Source organism: Lissotriton helveticus, chromosome 12 (assembly GCF_964261635.1).
Source record: "Lissotriton helveticus chromosome 12, aLisHel1.1, whole genome shotgun sequence".
Taxonomy (NCBI): domain Eukaryota; kingdom Metazoa; phylum Chordata; class Amphibia; order Caudata; family Salamandridae; genus Lissotriton; species Lissotriton helveticus.
This window is the reverse complement of record NC_136073.1, coordinates 18,641,271-18,653,547: the sequence shown is the minus strand read 5'-3', so window position 1 is coordinate 18,653,547 and position 12,277 is coordinate 18,641,271. Positions and strand designations below refer to the sequence as shown.

General features: G+C 45.6%; 1 protein-coding gene across 1 annotated transcript in view; it reads right to left on the bottom strand.

Annotated features, from left to right (window-relative positions):
* The window catches only part of SLC5A5 (solute carrier family 5 member 5), a 75,966-nt gene extending 66,832 nt beyond the window's left edge, over positions 1-9,134 (bottom strand). The window contains exons 1-3 of the mRNA XM_078669573.1: positions 8,704-9,134; positions 5,507-5,572; positions 5,345-5,396 (exon numbers count right to left, since the gene is read on the bottom strand). Coding sequence (XP_078525699.1) covers positions 5,345-5,396; positions 5,507-5,572; positions 8,704-9,066 — 481 coding nt within the window. The 5' untranslated portion in view covers positions 9,067-9,134. The remainder of the gene's footprint in view (positions 1-5,344; positions 5,397-5,506; positions 5,573-8,703) is intronic.
* Positions 9,135-12,277: the final 3,143 nt, after the last annotated feature.

Here is a 12,277-nt window from a genome sequence, read left to right as displayed (position 1 = left end):
CAGTCACTACATACATGCAATGCACAAGATGCGGTCACCACATATATGCAATGCACAAGATGCCATCACAACATACATGCAATGCACAAGTTGCAGACAGCACATACATGCAATGCATAAGATGCAGTCACCACATGCTTGAAATGCACAAGATGCAGTCACCACATACATGCAAAGCACAAGGTGCAGTCACCAAATACATGCAATGCATAAGATGCAGTCACTACATACATGCAATGCACAAGATGCAGTCACCACATACATGCGAAGCACAAGGTGCAGTCACCACATACATGCACTAGATGCAGTCACCACAACCATGCAATGCACAAGATGCTGTCATCACATACATGCAATGCACAAGATGTGGTAACAACACACATGCAATGCTAGGAAAGATGCAGTCACCACATACATGCAATGCATAAGAGGCAGTCACCACATACATGCAATGCACAAGATGCAGTCAGCACATACATGCAATGCACAAGATGCAGAACCCACATACATGCAATGCATAAGAGGCAGTCACCACATACATGCAATGCACAAGATGCAGTCAGCACATACATGCAATGCAAAAGATACAGTCAGCACATACATGCAATGCACAAGATGCAGAACCCACATACATGCAATGCTAGGAAAGATTCAGCGTCCTAGTTTAAGAATATACATCTTATGTGATTTGGAACTTGGGACTCTGACTCGATGCAAGGAATGGTGAAAACATTGTAGCTACTTGCACTGAGTCTCTGCTGTACAAGGGCAGACGTGCGAGTTACACGCTGGCCTTGGTGCACAGAAACACAGATACACCATGTACTTGGCATCAACGCTTGCCCTGTATAGTTCATTAAAGCGATTGTAATTTAAGGATTACGGGGGCCCCGGCCTAGCCATATTTTGGATATCGCTATTCAGTACAATTTGAATTGTATTACCTATTTCAAGTCCACTTGATCGCAGGCAAAACTAAATATATGTTGAAATTCCAGAAACAGGGCAACACAATAACAGTTGACTTTGTGTCCAGTACCCCAAAAACCCTTAAGGTAACACTGGGTAGAGAGAGAGAGAGAGGTAAAGGCAGACAGAGAGAGGGGGAGAGAGATTGTGAAAGAGAATTTGTAGAGACCAGGATCAAATGGAAAGTTGGAACTTGGGAGGAGATTGGGGGCTGGGGATTTTCAATCTTGCCCATGCCTTAAAACATCTCCGCATTACAGACTAGTGCAGAGGACATATGGCGGCAGCCCTTGACAGGCAGAGTTCAGCTTATATCACATATAAGACAGAAAGGCCTGACGTATCAAAGGATTTTACCCAATCTGTGTCTATTGCAAAATGGGTTGATATATTGGGATTTGGGAGGGGGGGCACAGGTATGTGATTTCACAGTAGATGCGTCAAAAGGTAAGATGTAAGCTCTGACTATCAGGCATGATGTGAAGCACTAGTTATCTTCTGGTAGAAAATCATAATTGTCAGTGCAGATCAGACTGTGAGTGAGGCAATGTCATTTCAAGAAGCAGGAAGTGATGCAGGGACCGAACAGAAGGCACAGGAAGTGGAGCTTTTTCTGTTCGCCTAAAAAAGAAGCAGAACAGCAAATGTGTTCCAGTGCCATTGCAGTTAATACAGGAAGTGAGGTAAAGCTGTTTGAGGTTAGGCAGGAAGTGGGGTAATGTGTTTGGGCAGAAGACAGGAAGTAAGGTCATTCACTGCAGAATCCACACGTAGTCATGCATTGCCATTGCAGATATTTAAATGTGAAGCATTTTCACTAAAAAAAGGCAGGGCATGATGTTATTGTATTCTGCAACAGACAGGCAATGATGCATTGTTATTACAGCTAAGAGGAAGTTGTGTACTGCCATTTTGGATACATGGAAGCTGCATATCACTGCTGATCATGCCTGCAGATGTGCAGGTCTTACTGCACTTTATGACTAGCAGTTAAGCATTGTCCTTTGCTACACATTGGACATTCTAGGCATAGCGAAGAGCTTATCTTAACCGTATTCACATGGGTTGGAAGACACTTAGGGGCTCATTTTACGATGGCGGACTGACTTGAGTCCGTCCACCATCGTCATGGGAATGGGGACCGCCCGCCTATATGGGGGCGGTCCCGACCATGCAATTGCAATGCGACTGCCACGGTGGTGATTGCATTGGGCAAGTTTACCATTGCGGCGGGTGCGGCAGGCTAAACGTGAAGGTCTTGTATTTCCCTGCACTACGTTGCAGGCCCCCTGCGGTGCCTGCCACTTAGTGCATGGAAATGTAGAGGGGGTACCATGGGTACCCCCCAGTGCACCCACACCTCCCTCAATACAAGGGTGGACCGCAGCGGGCCCCCAAAGTCAATCTTCACCAGCCTGTGAATAGCGGTTGAACCGCCATCCACCGCTGGCGGAGATGACGCCAGCTGTGTCATTAAAGATGACTAATGTCATGAGAGATGACTAATATGGCAGACGGTGCCTGCTAGGCACCGCCACCATTGTGGAAATGCTTTCCGGGTACGCCAGGCAATCGTTCCGATTGCCTGTGGCTGACCCGTGGCTGACGGAATTCCCGCCTGCCAGCAAACCTCCTGCCATCATAATATGGCAGGCGGAGAATGGCTGCAATTTGGCGGTGAATCCACCACCGACAGGCTGCTGGTGGCGGATTCATCACTATCATAATGAGCCCCTTAGTGTTTAAGTGTAGTGTCAGACTGTAGACTGGTTTAGGAGGCGTGTGGTCCCTTTGCAGGCTGCGCCCTGGGTGCAGCTTTTGACCTTACCCAGCATTCCTTTCTGTTTTTATGAGTTAATGGCAAACTCCTAAAATAGCAGAGGTATTTTTGTTTTTTGAGTTGGTATCACGAACTCCCTTGCCAACCACGCCATTTTAATTCGTATTTGTGTGGCACTTTCACAAGTCTCACACTTGAAAACATAGACCCCAGGTGTCTCTTAGTATTGGAGCTCATCAGATGTTTGCAGTGAACAAATCATTAAGGACAGTAAAGTCAGCAAAGGCAGTAAAGGCAGCAAAGGCAGTAAGTAAAGGCAGCAAAGGTGGTAAAGGCAGTAATGGAAGTAAAGGCAGTAATGGAAGTAAAGGCCACAAAGGTAGTAAATGCAGTTAGGCAGTAAAAGCAGCAGACAGTAAAGGCACCAACGGCTGTGAAGGCATCAAATGATGCACAAGCAGCAAATGCAGCAGGCAGCAAACTCAGTAGGAAGTAAAGGCAGCAGGCAGTTAAGGCAGCAGAGGGAGTAAAGGCAGCAAAGGCTGAAGGCAGTTAGGACAGCATGCAGATAAGGCACCAAAGACAACAAAGGCATTAACAACAGTAAAGGCACCAAAGACAACAAAGGCAGTAAAGACACCAAAGACAACAAAGGCAGCAAAGACAGCAAAGGCAGTAAAGGCAGCAAAGGCAGCAAAATGCAGCAAAGGCACCAAAGGCAGCAAAGGCAGTAAATGCAGCAGAGGCAGCAGGCGGCAAAGGCAATAAAGGCAGCAAAGGCAACAAAGGCAGCAAAGGAAGCACGGTCACAAAGACAGCAAATGCAGTCAAGAAAGCAGGCAGTAAAGGCAGCAACAGCAACAAAGGCAGCAACATCAGTGAAGGCAGCAGGCAGCTAAGGTAGCAGGCAGCAAACGAGGTAAAGGCAGCAGAGATAAAGGCAGTAAAGGCAGTACAGAAAGCAAAGGCAGTAAAGGCAGAACAGGAAGCAAAGGCAGCAAAGGCAGCAAAGGCAATAAAGGCAGCAAAGTCAATAAACGCATCAAAGGCAGTAAAGGCAGCAAAGACAAAAAAGGCAATAAAGGCAATAAAGGTAGTAAAGGCAGCAAAGGCAATAAAGTCAGCAAAGGCAATAAAGGCATCAAAGGCAGCAAAGAAAGCAAAGGCAAAACATGCATCAAAGGCAGTAAAGGCAGAACAGGAAGCAATGGCAGTAAAGGCAGCAAAGGCAATTAAGGCAGTAAAGGCAGAACAGGAAGCAATGGCAGTAAAGGCAGCAAAGGCAGTAAAGGCAGACTAGGAAGCAAAGGCATCAAAGGCAATAAAGACAGTAAAGGCATCAAAGGCAATAAAGGCAGTAAAGGCAATAAAAGCATCAAAGGCAATAAAGGCAATAAACGCAGTAAAGGCAGTAAAGGTAGTAAAGGCAGCAAAGGCAATACATGCATCAAAGGCAGCAAAGGCATCAAAGGCAGCAAAGAAAGCAAAGGCAATAAAGGCATCAAAGGCAGTAAAGGCAGCAAAGGTAATAAAGGTGGTAAAGGCTCCAAAGGCAGTAAAGGAAGCAAAGGTAGTAAAGGCAACAAAGGGGAATAAAGTCAGCAGGTAGTAACGGCAGCAAGGGCAGTAAAGGCTGTAAAAGCAGTAAAGGCAGCAAAGGAAGTAAGGGCAATAAAGCAGCCAAGGCGACAAAGGCAGTAAAGGAAGCAAAGGCAATAAAGGCAGTAGGCAGCAAAGGCAGTAAAGGCAGAAAAGGTAGTAAATTCAGCAAATGCAGTAAAGGCATCAAAGGCAGTAAAAGCAGCAAATGCAGTAAAGGCCACAAAGGCAGTAAGTAAAGGCAGCAAAGGCAGTAATGGCAGCAAAGAAACAAAGACAGTAAAGGCACAAGTGCATCAAAGGCAATAAAGGAACCAAAGGCAGTAAAGGCAGAAAAGGAAGCAAATGCAGCAAAGGCAGTAAAGACAGTAAAGGCAGTAAAGGCAAAACAGGCAGTAAAGACAGTAAAGGCAGCAAAGACTGTAAAGGTAATGAAGTCAATAAAGGCAGTAAAGGCAATAAAGACAGTAAAGGCAGCAAAGGCAGTATAGGCGCAGTAAGATAGAAGATTCCATAAAATATATGTTACAAAACAATAAAATCATTTATCTTACTTTGTGTTTCTTTAAGTTATAAAAGTCTAACTATATTAGCACGTTTAAAGGTGCTCGTGTAGGAGTCGAGTCAGAAGGGGCTTTGAAGGAGGCTGCTTGATTGACAGAGTAATTAACTAAATTGCAATAATAATTACATTTGCCGTAGAGCGCCAGAAATCAATTCAATGGAGAAATAAGATACACGTCTCCCTGTTGTTATACTCTCCTACTTTGGATCTTCCTGTTTGGAATTATCACCCATCATGGCCAGTTTACCGAGGAGCAGAGTGGTCTCTGCTCCTGTGTAAACTGCCCATGAAAAGCTGATGCACACAACTCAGTCTGTGCAACATCCATATAACTTCAAAGGGATGCCACAAAGTTGGCAAGATACACAGTGCAAAGAAGAGAAATCCTTAGATCCCTGTTTCTTATTGGATAATAACAAGTTGCGACTGACCTTGACTGATGATTGAAGCGGGTGCATAGATGACGATTCCAGTGTACAGCACCTGTATGAGGGAAAACATGGCGTATCCGCTGTTAATGCAGACAAACGCATACACAAAGGCGCATGGCCACACTTGCAGCATTTGTACACAATATTGTAGATAGCTCTTACCGTTGCTAACACATACTGGATGGTTCCAAAGAGACGGACAGCTCTGCTGAACCTCAGCTCCAGGTACTGAAAGGCAAGCACATCCAGGGTGAGAAACATTGGGCGGCCCAGCATGTCCCCCTCCTCGCCTGTCTTTGGTCCAGACCTGCCTCGTGTACAATGGTTTCCATGCACCGCCCCCTTTCTGTGCTTCTTTCCCATCTCTTCTCCTTAATCATTGGTTTCTACAACTATATTCCTGTCTTCCTCTTACACTTCCTTCACCCTAGTTTTCATTCTGCCCTACTTCTCTCTTCTGCCTTTTACCTCCACTCCCGCTTCGCTTTCCTTCAGTTCCATTTTCTTCTCAACATCTTTTTCTGGGAGGAATCATCGAGTTTCCTCCTTCGCTTTTCTCCTCTTCAGATTTTAGTGGGTCCTTCACTTTTCCATCTTGAGTCTGTTGTACATGGTTCTGACTGTGAGAGACTGTCTGAGTGAACTTGTCGCTCACAGATGGCCACGTCCTGATTTACACCATGGAGTAGATGCTCTCCGGATGTGGTCCTTGTAGCCTCTGTTCATGCTTTTACAGCTGGTTAGATTAGTTATTAAGGGCCAATGTATCAGTTCCGTCTTGATACAAATATTGGTAGGCTCGACACAGGAATGTTTTGAAGTAATATTCCGGTCAGAAAGGGATGATTCTGTCAGTGATGCAGGAAAAAATTGATTGGGTCTTCCATAGGGTTTGTTGAACAAATGGTACTGAGGTTCCTCTATAATGTTTTTTACTTTCCCATCATCGATACTAAATAATGCCACTGAGAAGGAAGTTGAACTTCCTGCCACATCACTTGGCTGTTTGGCTGTTATCTACAGCTTGTGTCATGAGCACCAGCCGGTGACCAACCACATTACCATCTCAGACTAAAGGTTTAGTCTTCTGACCCAGGAAAGGATGTCCCTGAAAGTGCTCCAGCCTGCAGAGCGGTCCTAGAGCAGGGCAATCCCAACCCTCCCCTAATCACTAGGGTTGGATGAACTATTCTGCTCTGCCCGCGGAGTTTGCGGATCTCTGCCCACTTCGTGTGAAGCGCAGAGTTCCACAAAAGTCTGCGAAATGACGCAGAGTGGAGTTTTTTCTCTCGCCCGGCTTGCCAACGTTAAAATCGCACACTACACTTCCTCCCAGCGAGATTTCTCAACGCAGGGGGTCGCAGCATGTCGCAACCACTTACGTTGAGAAATCTGCCGCTCACATTGAGCAAGCTGCCACTTGAGTAGAATATCTACTCGGGCGGCAGAAAGAAGCAGCCTCCTCTGGCGCGACATGTAGTGCCGTTTGCAGTGATTTTACAGCGTGGGACAAACTCCAGGCAGTAAAAATCATTGCGAGCAGCTCGACTTACCACACTCCGCCATGCATGGAACTCCTCGGAGCGCGGAAGAGTTTTTTCAGCACTCCGCAGAGTTCCAGGGAGCAGAACTCGGCGAACTCTGCCCAGGCCTACTTTCACCTCTGCCTTGGACATGTGTTATAAATCAAATTAAAAAAAATGCATTGTGTCAATCTCTTTGAACTGGGGGTTCAGCTCGTTCCTGTTAGATAGACTGTTGTTCTTATCCTCACGCCTGACTAGAAATGATAGCACTCTACACAAGGAAAAGACCACCTGCCAAGAAGAACTATCACTTGGAGCACTGCAGGATCCCTTTCCTGTGCAACTAATGGCCTTACCAACCCCATCCATCTTGCTTTACCCCCTGACTTTCTATTCCACATCACCTTGCTACACCCCATCACCTATCATCCAATCACCTTGCTCCTCCACAATCGCCTTATTATCTCCATCAACTTGCTATAATTCCAGTGACCGCTCTACCCCTGCTACCTTGCTACATCTGACCACCTTGCTCTACTCCATTGCCTTGCTATGCCGTCAATCAGCTTGTTATATTCTCAGTGACCTCAATATATCTTCAGTCACTTGAACTTACCCCCAATAGTCTCACTATACCCCCAATTGTATTGCTATGTCCCCAATCACCTTTGAATATCTCCAGTCACTTTGTTTTACCCCTAAAGCCTTGCTATACCTCCATGATTGCATTCCTATGTCCCCAATCACCTTGCTATAGCCCCGTGAATTTACTGTACCCCTCCATTTCCTTGTTGTGTCCTCAATCACCATTCTAAACCCTGGGTGCCCTTAGTATACCTCCTAATTGTGCTGCTATGTCCCCAATCACCTTGCTAAATCCCTGGTGGCTTCACCATAGCCCTGATTGCCTTGGTATGTCCCCAATCTTCTTTCTAAACTCCTGGTGGCCATACATACTCCCTGATTGCCTTGCTATGTCCCAGATCACCTTTCTTTACCCTGACCACCTTACTAAACCATTCTGTTTGGCTTGCTATGCCCTGAATAACACTGCTCCACCTCGATCATGTTACAATAAGTCCAGATTCCTTGATTTTACCCGATGGCTGCTCTAACCGCAATTCCCTTGCTGTTTTCTCAATCACCTTGCTAATACTCCGATTTGCCTTACTAGACCTCCGGTACCTTGCTGTGACCCCAATCACTTTACTGCACCAATGATCACCTTGCAATAGCTACAACCCATTTGCCTTCCCCAATAGCCTTGCTATACACTGCTAAATGACTCACTGAGATCCCCAATCACCTTGCTGCACTCTTGATTGCCTTTCTATGCCCCAATCATCTTGTGACACCATTAAAAAACCTTCCCTATACCTACTCTGATTCTCTTGCAGGGTTTCCAATCACTTTTCTATACCCCCAAAGGGTTTCATTATCCCCCAATTGACTCGCTATGTCCCCACTCAACTTACTACAATGCGATGGCCTTGCTAACTCCCCAAATTGCCTTGCTAAGTCCCAATTTCCTTGCTAAGCCTCTCATACCCTTACTATACTCTCAATAACCTTGCTATGCCTACACCCTGACACACCAAAAAGTACCTTACAATGTCTCCAAGGGCCTTGCTTTACCCCAGGGGCCTACTTATACCCCCGATTGCCTTGCTGTATTCCCTCTGAGTCCCTTACAATGCCCACAATCATCTAGCTACACCCTAGTATCCTTACTACACCTTTGGATACCTTACTATGTCTACAATCACCCTGCAATGCCGAGATCATCATGTCATATTACCAAACATCTTCCCATACCCTATAGCCTTACTATACCTCATATGTGCTCGTAAGCTGCAGGCGGTAGAAGACTGGCAAGAAGAAGTAGGCCGTCAGCAGGCTGTTGAGACTCTGTCCAATGCACATCTGTACAAACTTGGCACCATAGCGGTAGGCTTCAGCAGGCACCCCTAGCACCTGGATGGCAGACATGAAACTGGCAGCTAGGGACAGACCCACTGGCACAGCAGACATCTGGCGGCCACCAGTGAAGAACTCCTCTGCGGTCTTCTGGCCTCCCTTGCGTAGAGCGTAGAAGAGGCCGATGCCCGTGGAAATGAAGAGCATCAGAGCGAAGACGAGGTAGTCCCACAGTCCAAAAGTCAGCTTCTCTGGCTCGAACAGGTTCTGCTCCTCCATAGTCCGGTACTAGGCACACCTGCTAGAAGAGATCAGCTGAGGTGGAGTCCTGAAAAAATACACTGAGGTAGAGTCAAGTGCTCTGAAAAGAGAAAACATGAGGCAGAAAAGTTCAAGATTAAAGTTCACACAATCGAACTCCTAGTATTGCGCGAGTACGCTTACAAACATGCATTGGACAGATGTGGCCACGTCAAAATATTCTGAATTCTGAAACTATTCAATGCAAAAGACCATGAAGGCCCTTCTTGTGAAGCAGCACATTTCAGATCCTAAGCAACTTTAGCAGAGCAATTAGTATTTCAGTAGGTTGCAGTGTGGGTCGAGAAGCATTCAGCATCCTGATTGGCTACTTGGAATTTTGCTTAGACAGGCAGAATTCTAAATTCTTTACAACATTCTAATCTATGAATTTATCCTTTTGGAAAATTCTTATTTGATTTCTCTACTTTCTAGCAAAACAAGGTGTAAAATACCTTGCCATGCTAGGACGTTACAAATCCATCATAGCGTAGTATGGTGTGGCGTATCATGACATAAGCAAAGTTGTCCCTCCTCCAGGTCCCGTACTCATCAGGCGTACCCTCTTTAGACCATGTACCCTCCAGGAATGCTAACAATGAAATGTCAATTGACTTGGTATCCAGATGTACGACACCTGGAGCAAGTTGCTGCATTTTGAATGCACAGTGAGCTCACGAGGCTGGGCGCCTCGAGAACATTCTGTCAGTGCTTCACTTGGTCTTCCCTATGGTTGGAGGCCATGACAGTGCCTACATTACAAACTTATTAACACACATTAGACCTGAAGCAGAAAGTCACTTGTGGTCTCTTTTATTACCACTTTAATCAAATACCACATTTTCTGGGACCTGGTGAATTTGGACGGTGGTTGGGTAGCTCATGCCCCCGACAGCCGAACCCAAACCACGGGTGTGGCTTTCGCCGCTTGGGTCTCAGCCCGCTGGCCGTTGTAAAGAAGAGCTTACAGTGATGGTAAAGTCATATTAGCAAGATGTGTAAGGTTGCCAACCACCAAATGAGGATTCTTAGAAATCTAAAACCATTCCTCCCTCAAAAGGACCTCAAGCAGGTGGGTCAATTGCTCGTCCTGCAGAGGCTAGACTACAGTAGTGCTACGCTCTGTGGCCTCCCAAATACACCTTGGCCCCACTCAGGGCCTCCTTGAATGCCGCTGCTAGATTATTACTGGTACAAAAAGGAATGGACACATATCCCCAGCAGTAAGATCTCTAAATCGGTTACCCTACGAAGCAAGAATACAGCTAAAGATCGCTTGTTTGACACATTAAGCCCTCCACTTCAAAACACCAGGTTACCTGGCTCAAAAGCTTGAACTATCAGGAGGGGGTAGAGCATTAAGAAGTGTCAATTCTCTCCCATTGAAACCTCAGACGTTTCTCAAAAAGAGAAAGAGGCTCCGAGCTTTCTCTGGCTCGGCACCTAAGATCTGGAACGCCCTCCTACCGGGAGTCCGCAGAATCCCCCACTCGGCTGCCTTCAAACATCAAGTAAAAATAATCCTAATGAACAAGTCCTTGCCTTAAATGGTCATAGATCGTCTGCTTTCTCAATGACCCCTACTACCCCCTTTTTTGCCTAACCATTTTAAAGCGCAGGGTTGTCTCTTATACCCTATTAACCGCATCACTGCGGCGGCTTTTCCCGCTGTGTGCGGCAATTTTCAAATTACCGCGTTACATGACGAGCTCAGCTCGTCATCAGCGTACGGCAGGTTACGCTCATGACGAGCTGAGCTCATCATCAGCATGGAAGGGGTTAAGCATTGTTTGTTCTCATCCAGGTACATTGTTATTATTTAAATATGTTATTCTCTGCTACCCCCTTGTAATCTCCCCTCTACTTTGTTCTACCCTTCCATTATGTGAAGCGCTTCGATACCTTTCGAGGTCATGTTCGTGCTATGCAAAACTTTATAAATAAGGTCTACCTTGTCTGAGCTCTTGCCTCCCCAGAAACAACCTAGCAGTGATCCATTCACCGGGCACAATTAACACTGAGACCTACGAAGGCCAACCCGACCATCCAAACACTGAAAGAGACAACATATTGACCACACTAGATTTCAGAGGCCCTCACAGTTCCAGCAGGACAAGGGAAAATATTTGGAAACCATAAAAAGTGGAAATGTCCATAAATCGTAGTAAATGGAATATGGTGTGAAAAAGGGTGTGACCGGAGAGCAAAATTTACAAAAGCAGAAAAAGACTTGGAGGCAGCTCAAAATAAAAACATGTGCAGTGAATTGCATTACAACACAACAGTTGGGAAGGGTCTAGGAGAAAGGTTGATGGCTCGGCAGATTGTGAAAGGCTTAGAAAGCCCCAGGACCGCCGGCTTGGAGAGAGCAACAATGTTGCATGGAGACTGGGGGTTTGGCGGGGCGAGAGACACATGAGGAAGAGAGCTAAAAACACATGCACTCACTCTCGTGAGTGCTAAACAAAGCAAACATTGGCATAGCCAATAGGTCTCGCTTTTGGAACCTTATAAGTATTTAGTTATGCAGCACAATATCCTTGGTGCAACAACATCAACCGTTGCATGGCTAAACACTTATAAGGTTCTCAAGGCGAGACCTATTGGCTATGCCAATGCTTGTTTACATAGTAACTGTTGAGTATCAGCTACGTCCTACTCCCAAATAAACAGCTAGCATGTCAACTGACCAGAGTGAGAGCGGGAGAGAGAGATTTCGAGAGAGAGAGAGAGAGAGATTTAGAGAGAGAGATATTTAGAGAGAGATATTTAGAGATAGAGATTTAAAGAGTGAGATTTAGAGAGAGATTGAGAGAGATTTAGAGAGAGAGAGATTTAGAAATAGGGAGATTTAGAGAGAGAGAGATTTAGAAATAGGGAGATTTAGAGAGAGAGAGATTTAGATAGAGAGACCTGAAGGTTTGCTACATTTTAGAAAGACAATAATGTGACAAGAGTACATTGACAACGGTTAAATACTGTTTTCATTCCCTTCATTCCACATTGCTTTGAAAAATGGAAATGGAAGCTTTAGAACTTCAAAGCAGGTGGTGATTTGACATGTGTTTACGTCAATGAAAGCAGTACTATCGTGGAAAGAGTAAGGGCTTTGGGCCAGATGTAGGTAATTCCTATTTACCGACTCTTAAATACCGACTCATACCGAATCGGTATTTAACCCCTTCGATGC